The 15,403-nt window shown below is 38.6% G+C and overlaps 1 protein-coding gene across 2 annotated transcripts in view; it reads left to right on the forward strand.

Annotated features, from left to right (window-relative positions):
- The window catches only part of AspRS (aspartyl-tRNA synthetase), a 170,314-nt gene extending 158,722 nt beyond the window's left edge, over window positions 1-11,592 (forward strand). For both annotated transcript variants that reach the window (XM_067146869.2, XM_067146870.2), the window contains one exon: window positions 7,772-11,592. In XM_067146869.2, coding sequence (XP_067002970.2) covers window positions 7,772-7,935 — 164 coding nt within the window. In that variant the 3' untranslated portion in view covers window positions 7,936-11,592. The remainder of the gene's footprint in view (window positions 1-7,771) is intronic.
- Window positions 11,593-15,403: the final 3,811 nt, after the last annotated feature.

Genomic DNA, 15,403 nt, shown 5'->3' on the forward strand with positions numbered 1-15,403 from the left:
AGGGTTACGAGTGAAGACCTCAGCGGCATCTACGGCGGAGAAGGTGGACTTCGGTACGGTGGAGATGGCGGAAGGGGCAAACCCGTAGCGTCTGTACTCCAGAGGAGCGGCTACGAAAGATGTCTGTCTCCATATTAGGGGCGGCCTAATTTTGAACCTGGCAGTAGGTATAAAATGCCTTTGGTTGTGGCGAGCCCATCGTAACAATAGCCTATATGGACAAAGCAGATATGGTGCCTCAGAAAAGGTTAGGGCGTCCCCTGCTAAAAGCGACGCGCAGCTCTTCAGGTACTGGGGGACTGTGAGAAATGGGCAACCAGCACCAAATTACATCAAGATTGCGACAGCAAATATCCTGACACTGACGGGAAAGACAGAAGAACTGGTTGACTTTATGAAGGAAAAAGATGTAGCCATACTTGGACTATGAAACCAAGAAGAGGGATACAGGAGAGATTCCTCTGAAAGGAGGATACAGGCTGTATTACAGCAGAGGACCTGCAGCAAAAAATGGAGTGGCCATTATACTAAGAAAAGAAATCCAAGGATGTGTGGAATATACAAAATACGTGAGCGATAGGATGATGGTGATGAGACTCCACTTTGAAAATCGTGTGAAAGATCTATTTCAGTTGTATGCCCCACGAAGGGGTTGCATAAATGAATATCTAGAGGACTTTTTAGAGGGAGTGGAGAGACATATAGAAGATAAGGAAGTGCCATTGATGGGAGATTTAAATGCACAAGTTGGAATGGAAAGACAAGGAAAGGAAGATGTTGTAGGGCCCTTTGGATATGGAAAGGTAAATCCAGAAGGTGAGTTGTTGGTGGATTTTTGCATGAGGAACAAATGATTTTTGGAAACACCTGGTTTAGGAAGAACAACAATCAAAAGATTACAAGGTATGGTTGGGAAGACAGATGAACAAAGACCATGATTGATTATACAATCATAGAGAAAGCACACTGGAAGAACCTTTTAGATGTTACAGCTATTCCTGAAGAAACCTTTGGTGGAGATCATAGAGTTGTGATAGGAAAATTAAAAGTGGGAAAGATTGAAAAAACCCCATTAAGAAGAGAGAAAATAATGAAAATATGGAACTTGAAGGAGAAAAACATACGAGAAGAATTTCAAAGGGAAATAATACCCTTGGTACCCAGGGAGGAGGTTGGGAATGTTGAAGATTAATGAAAATATTGAAGGAAGCACTGGTTGGATGTGTAGAAAAGGTATGTTGTAGAACATAACGAAATGTGAAAGACAAAGAGACACACTGGTGGAATGATAGGGTAAAGATTAAAGTGAAGGAAAAGAAAATGGCACGGAAAGTATGGAAAACATCTAAGACTGAAAAAAGTAGAAGAAAAAATGTGGAGGCAAAGAATTTTACCAAGAAAGTAGTGGAGGAAGAAAAGAGGAAGAGCTGGGCCTTATTCACACAGAAATCGAAAGATAATTTGCAAGGCAGCAAGAAATTACTGTATGGTATCTTGAGAAACAAAAGGAAAGATCAAGTAAACACCAGATTTGTGAAGGATGAAGATGGCATAATATTAACAAAGCCAGAAGAAATAAGGAATAAATGGAGAGAGTATTTTCAGAAGTTGCTGAACGTAAGAACTGATGAGTCATTCAATGGATGACCAGGAAAGGCAATTAGTTGATGAAGAAATGGATAAAGAAATTACAATGAATTAAATTGAAATGGCAGTAAGAAAGATGAAGAATGGAAAAACTGCTGGAATAGATGAAATTTCAGTGGAGATGATAAAGGCAGCTGGAGCTGTAGGCCTGCAGTAGACATATTGAGTTCTTAGGATTGTCTGGGAGAATAAGGAGGTCTCTGATGATTGGCAAAAAGGAATAATCATCCCAGTTTTCAAGAAAGGCGATAAGAAAGTATTGAGGAACTACAGGGGAATTACTCTAATATCCCATGTTGCTAAGATAATGGAGAGGATACTGGAAAGTAGGATTAGGTTGAGGGTTGAGAATCAGATACAGGAAAATCAGTTTAGTTTCAGAAGTGGAAGGTCAACAACAGAGCCCATTTTCATTATGAGACAGCTAATGGAAAAGCAATGAGAGTATGGGAATGGTATGGTGATGACATTCATCGACATTGAAGAGGCATACGACATTGTCCCCAGGACTAAAGTTTGGGACAGTCTGGTGCAAAAAGGAATTGGACAGGGATTAATAAAAATGATCATGGCAATTTACAAGGAATGTTGTAGTTGCATGCAAACACAAGTTGGCAGGACAAGTTGGTTCAAAATAACTAGTGGGCTGAGATAGGGAAGTGTTCTATCACCAATCCTGTTTACAATAGTAATGGATGACATCATGAGAACAGCAAAAGCATCATATGGAGGAAGAGAAATGAACCTGTTGTTATTTGCAGATGATATTGTGATTTGGGGAGAAGACGACAGGAAGGTCCAAGAACAGTTGGATGTGGTGAATGGGATAATTGAAGGATGTAGATTGAAAATAAGTGTAGAAAAGAGTAAAACTCTTGTTATGACTAGATGGGAGAAAGAAGGGAAAGGTCAGATTAGACTTACAGACAAGCCCCTGGAAGTAGTGGAAACGTTTAAATACCTGGGGAGTGAATTAATGGAGAATGCTTGACTGGATGCTGAGATTAGCAAGAGGATTCAAGCTGGAAGTTGTTTCTATCATAGTGTAAGAAACATGTTATGGGACAAAGATGTGGTAATGGAAGCAAAGGAAACTATGTACAAGATGTATTAAGTACCCATAACAACTTTTATGTATGTTTAGTCCTCAGTCCGAAGGCTGGTTGGATCCTAAACTTTTGCACCATCAGCTGTCATAGATGGCCTAGGCATCACTGAATAGGTATACTAGGGAAATGAGGAGTGAGGTAGTTTCCTGTTGCTTTCCTCACTGAGCCAGAAGTTGCTATTACATATGTCTGCCAAGCCCACTGAAATGCATGCACCAACTGACCCTATGAGCAATATTTTCATACCATTCATAGCAGGGACTGGCTGCAGGAGGAATGGCATTACTAGCATCACTCATACCTCAGTCACTTTCATTGTTTCAAAGCCAAGGATAAAGCTGAGACAGATCAATGAAAGTAACAAAATTGCTCTAGCCCATACCAGAAGACATAGTGCACTGTAAACACTAGGTCCCGCCAGCAAAGGCACCATAACAACTTACAGAGCAGAAACTTGGACAATGACAAAGAAGGATGAGAGTCGAATACAGGCAGCCGAAATGAAGTTCTTGAGGAGTATAATACAGAAGAGTATAAGAGAGAAAATAGGGAATGAGGAAATCCAGGCAGAAATTGGAGTGGAAAAAATTAATGATAGAATAGAGAAGAGTCGACTAAGATGGTTTGTTTAAAGATATGAACTTCATTAATGTTTCTGTATTGAACTGAGATCAACGATAAGATATCTATTAGGTTCAACCTTTTCAGTACTAATTAAGTACGTGTTTATGTTACAAATACCTTTTATTCAACTTTGGGACTGGTTTCGACATATATAATATCATCAGCCATAAAATGAATCACATTATATAAGCAAAGACATAATCTGTAACTGACTATTCACACCCTACGTCATAACAGAAGAGTAACAGCTTGATAATTAAATCTGGCGCAGTGACACATTGAAGTAAACTTAAACTGTTCACAGTGTGATTTTTGAGAATAATTGAATAATTTTAATGTTTATAAAGGAACTTTATACTTGTTTCATCCTTTTGTACTTCTGATCAATTGTGACAAGACCTTTTATTTAAATTGTGAATGTTCCTACTCTAAGTAGAACTCAGGACTTTCAAGATTCCATCTTGAGTTAATTATGTCATGTTAAAGTGTTGTTCTAATTGGGACTGTCATATTTACAGGGAAACTCTATATGTGGTTCGACCTTTGTATAACATTTCATTTATAACAAGTCTTTATTTATTTAAGGATCTTACGGTTCTAAGTCGAACTCAATACTTTCAAACTTCTAACTTGAGTGAAAAGATTTATGTTGTGTTAAGTGTCGTTCTGATCATGACTTCAAGATTGTAAAATTATGATTATTTGAAGTTACTTTTAGGGGCATCATAAATCCCATATTAAGAGTGTTTATATGTTCATTGATATAATGACATGTTTATTTATGATTGCCTGTTCTCATATTTGGCTGAAGATGATGCTCACCAGCATCGAAACTATTTCCAAGTAAATGTTATAACTTGTTTAGTGTAATATATTAGTATGGAAAAGGTGGATTTTTAATTTTACTTATCTATTATTCTCAGTTCAATACATACTTAAAAATAAAATTCTTAAATTTAAATCATAGGAATGAAGTGCTCGGTGTGAATGACTCATTTACAAGCTACTCATTGGTACCCGGTTCCATGGAGATCGGTTTACACAGTGTACTTGTCACTCTTAATATAACAACCAATTGCAGTATGGCATTTGCCATTGTTGCATTCCTGTTTTGGTAGTTGCAACCATCAGATTACAGAATAAGAAGAGGAAGAGCATAATTCATCCATTACATATGATGCAATACTTCAGTTAACCCATTCAGCCTTTGTTTCATCAAACAAGTAGTACACTGCATCATGGTTGGCTATGTACTGTATGAAGTTGTGTACAGCTTAATTAGCTTTTAGTATGTGGTAGTACACATGGTGTCACTCTGAAGGTCATGATGTATACCAGGGGTTCCCAAACTCTGGTACATGTACCAGTACCGACATGCAACCCCTTTGGATACTGGTATTAATGTGCTTCTCTAAACATCATGTGCGGTGCGACTTTGATTTTCCTTGCCCTTGTGCCATGCCAGTGACGGATTCAGTAGACTACATGTCAAATTTTCTTTGACTCAAGCCACACCAGTATACGGTATGCAGTATACGGTGAAAACTTGAGAAATGGATAACAGTTTCTTGTCAAGTCCTTGTGGGGTGATGCATTGGGTTGTGGTATTTTGCCGTCTTGTTTCGTATTGTGCTAGTTCACTTGAGGAAATGGGTGGTGTTATTAGCTGCAGTGCAGAAACAAAACTGACAACTCTCTTCCTCTTCCCATCCCACTCGCTTCTAGGCAACCCTTTAAGGAGCCGGTTGTTGACCTATAGAGAAGCACTATGATATATAGTAGAACCTCGATAATTCGAAATCTGTTAATTCAAAATCCCGCCTAATTCGAAGAAGCTCTCGTTCCCGGAAACATGAGGTATAGTTTTGCATGTTATTTCAATTGTTTAATTCGAAATACGGATAATTCGTAATTCGAAGTACAATGTCGGCCCCATTACCGAAATTCAGACCTATAATTCGAAACTGCCTTTACAATTTAAAACAATTGTATGTTACAGAGTAATTTCAACTTGAAATTTATTCGTTCCGCGTCATAATAGAACGCGCGTTCCGGAACGTAGCAGGCGTAGCTTTCCGCACTTACACTCACTTCGGTGGGTCTACAGTGCGCTTCATGATTGCTAAGTTGAATGAAATCGGAATTCTTTTGTATTAAACCTTTTAAGGAACGCCGTAATATCACACAACAGGCAGTGTGCGATACCGACAGTTGACGAAAAAACGTGGCTCATATAATAAATTTGTAGGCACCGAACAATATTATCATTGCCGGTGAAACTGCATTGCTTTATTTTTATGCGAGCCCAAACAGTCTTATGGTTTTAAAGGAGAAATTGCCAGCCGGGAAATGTACAAGGGTGAGGGATGGGGGTCATAGTAGTGCATTGCAATGCACATGGAAGCGAAATACTTTATCCCCTCGTCATAGGAAAGTTTGATAAGCTACAATGTTTTAAGAGCGTCGGGCACTTTCCATGCCAGTACAAAGCATCTAAAAAAGCAAACAGAAGAAATTCAAAACATAATGCATTTGCACAGGGGAACTGGCATAATTTATCCACGTCTTTGAATTGTGCGATTTTTTTTCTTTCGTTGCGTGAGGTTATGTTTGTCAGTGATTTATCGAACTGCATTATTTGAACATTGTAAATGCACCTTGTTGGATACATTTGGGAAATAGTTTTTTCCATTGTATTTGAAAGGTTTAAACTGTGAATCGAGGTGACTGCATGTATTAATGGGTCTTAGAATACTTTGTGACGCGGCAAGTGTTTACATTTCTTAAGTACGAGAGAAGTGCCATGGCGGGAAATCGTACGAGGATAGAGTCATAGGAAAACTCGATTTTAAGGGCATCGGCTACTTTCTGTGTAAATACAAGGGATCTAAAATGCATACAGTATAGTAATCCAATTAATAAAGCACTTGCACATGGGAGCCAGCATAGATTTCTCCTCGTCTTCGAATCATGCTTTTTTTTCCTTTCTTTCGTTGCGTGAGGTTATGTTTACCAGTGAGATATCCGAGTGCATTATTTGAATACTATAAATGCACCTTCTTGAATACATTTTGGAAATAGTTCCTTTTTTCATGGCATTTGAAAAGTATAAACTGTGAAGCAAGGTTAACTGCATGCAGTAACGGGCCTTAGAATATTTTGTAACACGGCAAGGGTTGGTACTTCTGAATTGCGAATTGGCTGTTAATTCGAAATCACGTAATTCGAAGTCCAATTTTTGAGTCCCAACGACTTCGAATTAACAAGGTTTTACTGTACAGGATTGGTAGGAAAATATTGTATAATCTCTATTTACAAAAACTATGTTTCTGTATTTTCTTACTTCAAAATTCACAGCCACTTTTATTATTATTATTATCATCATAATCAGCATCATCATCATCCCATTTCCTGCATATAGGAACTGCATCTGTGCACTTCCAATCTTGAGGAAGTGTGTCCCAATGAAGGGAAAGGGATGTGTTTAGTGCCTCAGTACATTCCAGTAGTAATAGTGGCTGGGTATTCTGTCTTGACTGCTCGAAGCATGTGACATCATTTCCTTCAAGCTTACTAATACCTTTGTTTCTGAGAAGTTCATTTTGATGAAGGGTAAGCTTGGAATGTTCGTGTTTGCTATGTATAGGTCTCCAGTTGATCGTACTTGAGATTGTCAGTTACTATAATATCGGGGCTATAACTGCAGGTGCAAAAATGTGGTTCTCATTAAGAACTGTTAATTATTTTAAAAAACAAATAGAAACCGAAAGAGCCATTCACATTTCAGTAACCAATAAAGCATTAGGTCTTGGTGAAATTTCATTAGAATTTGTATAACTCTTGATTAATAAGGAACGCTTTGCAGTTCTCCACAAACCATTCTACAAAATTTTACAGACTGATCTTTACATGTGCAGTGACATTCATCAAGAGAACTATAGAATACAAAATACCTAAGGTGTGTTGATTCCTGAATCCAGAAATTTGATTTCTAAAAATTAAGAAAAACTTTGTCCAGCATATTTCTTATATTTCTGGGGTCAGCTTAAGCACCCTGGCTTCTTTTGGTGATGCAACAAAATTTTGTTGGTGAAAATTCCAACCTGTGATCAATGGGAATTTGATCGTTGGCTGTCGAAGTTCGAAAGGCAGTGGCTAAGCCAATGTACTAACTGTACCCCTCTTATGTTATACCATGATATTATTCTTAAATCATACACCCAAAGGTGGACGGAATATAAGTGGACGTAGTTGCTGACTGTTCAGAGACTGAACACCCAGCAACAAACACATAAGAAATGTAATAGGATATTTGACTTCATGTGTAGGAGCCTCCTCACATCTGGTCTTTTTGTATGAATCTTTTTGGTTTACTGAATATTTTGTTTCAGATTTGGAAAAGATAAAGGCATACATTGATGCCTTTCGTTTTGGTTGCCCGCCACATGCTGGTGGCGGCATTGGTATGGAACGTGTGGTGATGCTGTATCTTGGACTAGATAACATCCGCAAGACTTCTATGTTTCCACGTGACCCTAAAAGGCTTACACCATAAACAATCATGGATGTCTTGGTTATGATGAAGGCTAGAAACATGCAGTATTGATGAAATGGTGGGATTTCCCTGTTTTAAAACTATATTTGATGTACATTGCTAATAATATCCATAAGCTGTGGAATTTTTTAAAAAAATGCTGTATTTAAGGAACTGACACTCATTCTTTGACCTTACAGATGCTCGATGATTGAGAGAGAAAATTGTTGTTCAGCTTGCACATAAGAAAGATTAATTAGAGAAAATCTCTGTTCACCCTTCCCCTTTAGACCAAACAACAGTATGAAGTGCTTATTCTGTCCTAGTATCCTCACATGATTCTAATTTATCAGATTCACTGGACTACCTTCTCATCATGTATTTTGTCAGGCCTAACATTCTTAAAAATATGGCAGAATTTCTTGTGTAAATATCTCTTTGTAAGAGCCACCCAAAATGATATTTCTTGGGGCTTGCCGTGGTGTCGTCATTGATCTTCAGGGCAGTGTCATTTTAATGGATAATATTATAGAAAAGAGAGCAATAATGGCACAAGAAGAGTAGAAGGAAACTGAAAAGCATTGAGAATTACTTTTCCTTCTATGATGGTTTGAAAGAAGTTTTGTAAATTAACAAGAATTTGAACTTCCGTATGGCCAAGTTGACCACCTCACAAGTCATTGGCTTATCTCAAGTGTATGTTTGATATTATTCTTTATTTCAGAAGCTTAAGAAAAATAGATGTGGGATTTATTAAAATTCAAGAACAGATGAATTAAGTGTGGATTATTAGTTCATGCTGGATTGTCTAGAATGGTTTCTAGTAATTACATTAGAACTACTACTCCTTTAGACTTTTCAAAGGATTGACAGGAAATGATATAAATCATGGGATGTTGGTTTTAGCCTGGGATAATTTGGCAACCTTTTTGAACTACAGCAGTGAAGCCACTTGTCTGACTGAAGAGATCATAGAAAAGGATTAGGAAATTATCACCGGGTTCTACAGCAACAAGGATCCCTGGCTCTAGAATTGATCTCTTCAGTCATTTTGAAACCAGTAATTGGCAACCTTGATGCACTCAAAAGACATTGCTTTACTTGCCAGCAAGTAGTGATGGTGGTGATGATCATGTCAAATTCTCTTCAAATGTTGAAGTATGAAGAGTCACAAGAGCTTTGTCACCAACTGTGTCAAAATCTTCATGTTCGTTTCCACAGGGCAGTGTGGGTAATGGTACAGATGTGCCCTGTCTTGAATAGCTCTGCAGCCATAGGCTCTACGTTGTGTATAGCCTCTGTTTTTTTTATTGTGGCCCTGGTTCTTGCCATACAAGTTCTAATCTTATAAAGCATTCTCCTTTCTGGCTGTGGTTGTGAATTGTTAAGTTGGAGTCTCCTCTGTGGTGACCCAAACCATACAACCACTCACTTGGTGGTATACCTTTTCAACATTAGTTGGTCTGAGTCATCCAGATATGACATGGCACATCTTATTTAAGGCAGTATACACTTTCTTGGAATGCATAAGGTTGGCCCACACAGGACAAGCATACTCATCTGCAGAGAAAGAGAGTGCCAAAACTGATGTTCACATAGTTGTCAGATGTGTTTTCCAAGCTGACTGTTAACATCCTAAGTAAGAAGATTCTTGCCTTGATCTTCATACCGACGGAACAATAGTGTTCTTTAAATGGGAGGGAATGATCAAGCTGGACTCTAAAGTACTTGACAGCTGGGGAGAGTGGCGGCGATGATTGTTGTTTTAAGAGGAAGTACAACTGGGCAACCATCCTCCAATAACACTAATCGCAGAAAAAAACATCAGAGAGGTCCAATACTTCAAAAAATAAAGTTAACGGCCAAAGAAAGATCAAGGGTCACAGCTCCCTAGGCCTCCATTGCTCTAATATAGTCATGGTTGGAAAAGAACAAGAATTGACAAACAGAAGTCTGATGGGATAGATGAAGGTGAGGAGCCTGGCACAAGTAAGTGGAAGCAATGCCATGACTCAGCTAAGGGCCCTGTGGTCGCCAACCCACACTCCCAAGTTAAAAACATGTGGGGCTCCTGTTAATCACTTCTTACAACAGGCAAGGGATACTGTGAGTGATATTCTACTGCCCCCACCCACAGGGGGACAGGTGGGGAGAACTCAAGTTGTCTTCTTTCCTATCAGATATTCAGTTTATCTTTTGGAGCACAGTCGTAAAGATGGAACAGTGTAACCTGTGCTTTTGCTGGGATTCGGTTTTAGAAAGTTGTCCTTGTCATACTTGAACAGATCACTGAGGTAGGTCTGCAGCTTTGATTTTCTGTTCTCAAATGACTTGGAGTGCTCCAGCACAAAGGTCATTGTCACACAAAAAGTGCTCAGTGTCCTGCCCGATAGGTTGATCACTTTTTGTACATTGATCCCTCCAACAACTCTTTACCTTGAAGCATCTCCTGGAATCTTTTATTCTGCAGAAGCAAGTGAATGCTTATGGTGATTCTCATTTAAAAATTTGCAAGAAGAATATCTTTAATAAATTCCATACCTTACACTGTTCAGATTTACCTGAAAAAATTGCTGTATTCATTGAGTTTATGTGCCATTGGCTGTAACATGCACTCTAAATTATCAAGGCGTGTTTGGCAACTGTAGTGGTACAGATGGTAGGAAAATGTAAATTTTGAAAATACAATAGCAAGGTACTGCTGTACTAAACATTTATAAAATCATCCTTTCATCACAGTATTAACTATTTATAGTGTGAATAAGCAATATTCACTATGTACATTATGTATAGCACAATCTAACTGCAGTTAACAGTTTTAGCTTACCAAGGGAGTTAGTTATACAGTGTGGGTAATGTAGCTGTGTAAGTTAACATTCAGGAGTTAATGGTTTCAGACTTTTGTACCAGGCTGTACTTTAATTGAGGCCTCATCTACTTCTTTTCCACTCCTGCACCTTCCCTATACCAGTGTTGCCAAAACCCTATGTGTTATTGTGATGTTCAACAACTAACAGCTTCCACTGTAAATTGTAACCAAAATCTTGTTTCACTAAAACAGGCAAGATCCTATCTAATTCAGAGTAACAAGTTTTTAGTGTAAATTTCAATTTAAAATAAATCCACAAAACCTAGTTTAGCTGTGGAAGCTGAATATCTACCTCATTTATATCTGATCATTAAAGTAGTAATAATACTAAGCTGTTCATTCAATCAATGATCTGCATTTACAGTTGTCGAGGTGGCATATTGCCTATCAATTGTATACCTAACTTTTTCTTAAAAACATTTTCAAAGAAATTGGAAATTTATCAAACATTTCCCTTGATAATTTATTCCAGTACCTTACTCCTCATCCTATAAATGAATATTTGCCCCAATTTGTCCTCTTGAATTTCAATTTATACTCAATCAATACTGATCTGCATTTAGGGCAGACGCCCAGATGGCAGATTCCCTACCTGTTGCTTTCCTAGCCTTTTCCGAAATGATTTCAAAGAAATTGGAAATTTATTGAACATCTCCCTTGGTAAGTTATTCCAATCCCTAACTCCCCTTCCTATAAATGAATATTTGCCCCAGTTTGTCCTCTTGAATTCCAACTTTATCTTCATATCGTGATCTTTCCTACTTTTATAAACGCCATTCAAACCTATTCGTCTACTAATGTCATTCCACGCCATCTCTCCGCTGACAGCTCGGAACATACCACTTAGTCGAGCAGCTCTTCTTCTTTCTCTCAATTCTTCCCAACCCAAACATTGCAACATTTTTGTAACGCTACTCTTTTGTCGGAAATCACCCAGAACAAATCGAGCTGCTTTTCTTTGGATTTTTTCCAGTTCTTGAATCAGGTAATCCTGGTGAGGGTCCCATACACTGGAACCATACTCTAGTTGGGGTCTTACCAGAGACTTATATGCACTCTCCTTTACATCCTTACTACAACCCCTAAACACCCTCATAACCATGTGTAGAGATCGGTACCCTTTATTTACAATCCCATTTATGTGATTACCCCAGTGAAGATCTTTCCTTATATTAACACCTAGATACTTACATTGATCCCCAAAAGGAACTTTCACCTCATCAACGCAGTAATTAAAACTGAGAGGACTTTTCCTATTTGTGAAACTCACAACCTGACTTTTAGCCCCGTTTATCAACATACCATTGCCTGCTGTCCATCTCACAACATTTTCGAGGTCACGTTGCAGTTGCTCACAATCTTGTAACTTATTTATCACTCTATAGAGAATAACATCATCCGCAAAAAGCCTTACCTCCGATTCCACTCCTTTACTCATATCATTTATATATATAAGAAAACATAAAGGTCCGATAACACTGCCCTGAGGAACTCCCCTCTCAACTATTACAGGGTCAGACAAAGCTTCACCTACTCTAACTCTCTGAGATCTATTTTCTAGAAATATAGCCACCCATTCAGTCACTCTTTTGTCTAGTCCAATTGCACTCATTTTTGCCAGTAGTCTCCCATGATCCACCCTACCAAATGCTTTAGACATGTCAATCGCGATACAGTCCATTTGACCTCCAGAATCCAAGATATCTGCTATATCTTGCTGGAATCCTACAAGTTGAGCTTCAGTGGAATAAGCTTTCCTAAAACCGAATTGCCTTCTATCGAACCAGTTATTAATTTCACAAACATGTCTAATATAATCAGAAAGAATGCCTTCCCAAAGCTTACATACAATGCATGTCAAACTTACTGGCCTGTAATTTTCAGCTTTTATGTCTATCACCCTTTCCTTTATACACAGGGGCTACTATAGCAACTCTCCATTCATCTGGTATAGCTCCTTTGACCAAACAATAATCAGATAAGTACTTCAGATATGGTACTACATTCCAACCCATTGTCTTTAGTATATACCCAGAAATCTGATCAATTCCAGCCGCTTTTCTAGTTTTCAACTTTTGTATCTTATTGTAAATGTCATTGTTATCATATGTAAATTTTATTACTTCTTTGGCCTTAGTCTCTTCCTCTATCTCGACATTATCCTTGTAACCAACAATCTTTACATACTGCTGACTGAATACTTCTGCCTTTTGAAGATCCACACATACACACTCCCCTTGTTCATTAATTATTCCTGGAATGTCCTTCTTGGAACCTGTTTCTGCCTTAAAATACCTATACATACCCTTCCATTTTTCACTAAAATTTGTATGACTGCCAATTATGCTTGCCATCATGTTATCCTTAGCTGCCTTCTTTGCTAGATTCAATTTTCTAGTAAGTTCCTTCAATTTCTCCTTACTTCCACAGCCATTTCTAACTCTATTTCTTTCCAGTCTGCACCTCCTTCTTAGTTTATTTATTTCTCTATTATAATAAGGTGGGTCTTTACCATTCCTTACCACCCTTAAAGGTACAAACCTGTTTTCGCATTCCTCAACAATTTCTTTAAACCCATCCCAGAGTCTGTTTACATTTTTATTTACCGTTTTCCACCGATCATAGTTACTTTTTAGAAACTGCCTCATACCTGCTTTATCAGCCATATGGTACTGCCTAACAGTCTTACTTTTAAGACCTTCCTTTCTATCGCATTTATTTTTAACTACCACAAAAACAGCTTCATGATCGCTAACACCATCTATTACTTCAGTTTCCCTATAGAGCTCATCTGGTTTTATCAGCACCACATCCAGGATATTTATCCCTCTGGTTGGTTTCATCACTTTCTGAATCAGCTGTCCTTCCCATATTAACTTATTTGCCATTTGTTGGTCATGCTTCCTGTCGTTCGCATTTCCTTCCCAATTTACATCTGGCAAATTCAGATCTCCCGCTACAATCACATTTCCGTGGTTTCCCATTTTCACACCAGGCAAATGCTGGGGCTGTACCTTAATTAAGGCCATGGCCGCTTCCTTCCAATTCCTAGGCCTTTCCTATCCCATCGTCGCCATAAGACCTATCTGTGTCGGTGCGACGTAAAGCCCCTAACAAAAAAAAACAATCACATTTCTTTCCATGTCGTTTCCCACATAGCTGACTATCCTATCAAATAATTCCGAATCCGCATCAGTGCTACCCTTTCCCGATCTGTACACTCCAAATATATCAAGTTGCCTATTATCTTTAGAAATGAGCCTTACACCTAGAATTTCATGTGTCTCATCTTTAACTTTTTCGTAGCTTACAAATTCTTCTTTCACCAGAATGAAAACTCCCCCTCCCACCTTTCCTATCCTATCTCTACGATACACACTCCAGTGCCGTGAGAAAATTTCTGCATCCATTATATCATTTCTCAGCCATGATTCAACTCCTATTACAATATCTGGTAAATATATATCTATTAAATTACTTAATTCTATTCCTTTCTTTACAATACTTCTACAGTTCAGCACTAACAATTTTATGTCATCCCTACTTGATTTCCAGTTCCCTGCTCCCTTATCACCGCTCCCTAGGCCATCCCGTTTCCCTGAATGTACCTCCCTATTACCCTTTCAAACAAATTTCCTAACTTATACGTACCACTGCGGTTTAAATGAAGGCCATCCAAGCGCAGATCCCTATCTCCTACCCACCCATTAGGATCTAGAAATTTCACTCCCAGTTTCCCACATACCCACTCCATAGTCTCATTTAAATCCCCAATCACCCTCCAGTCAGTATCCCTCGTACACAGTATTCCACTAATAATAATCTCTGCTTTCTTAAACTTCGCCCGTGCTGCATTTACCAGATCCCACACATCTCCAACTATGTTGGTACTTATATCAGCTTGCCTTACGTTGTTGGTACCAACGTGAAACACTACCACCTTCTCCCTCTCTTCTACTTTCCTCAACATCTGCCTCAACCTAATTCCTGGATAACATTCTACCCTGGTTCCCTTTCCTCCACACACTTTCCCCACGTGTCTAACGATGGAATCCCCCATGACCAGAGCCTCAACCCTACCCACCTCATTTGATCCCCTCCCCTCCTGGTCAGCCCTATCTTTCCTGATAGCTGCAGAAGCTACTTCCTCCTCCCTTTTCTCCTTCCCATGACCCTGTTCCACCTGTCTTTTCCTATCCTCTACTCTACATTTCCCTTTCCTACCTTTTCCCTTTTTCCTACTTCCATGCATCTCAGCAACAGTTCCGATCTTCATATTATGACATTTCCTACTTTTGAAATCTCTGCTCAAGTTTATTCCTGTACTAATGCCATTCCATGCCATCTCTCCACTGTCAGCTCAAAACATACCACATATTATTTATTCAAAACAAGCTTTGAAGGTGTCCACTTTTTCAATACAATTTTTCTTTGCGATTGCAAAGGTGGACACCTTCAAAGATTGTTTTGAATAAATATTATATGACAGCTCAATACGGACCAAGAAAATGAGAACATGTAACACACATTTCATCTCCTTACTCCCAAGTCGTCCCAGCCCATAGTTTGCAACATTTTCGTAACACTACTCCTTTGTCAGAAATCACCGAGAACAAACCG

Source organism: Anabrus simplex, chromosome 5 (genome assembly GCF_040414725.1).
Source record: "Anabrus simplex isolate iqAnaSimp1 chromosome 5, ASM4041472v1, whole genome shotgun sequence".
NCBI lineage: Eukaryota > Metazoa > Arthropoda > Insecta > Orthoptera > Tettigoniidae > Anabrus > Anabrus simplex.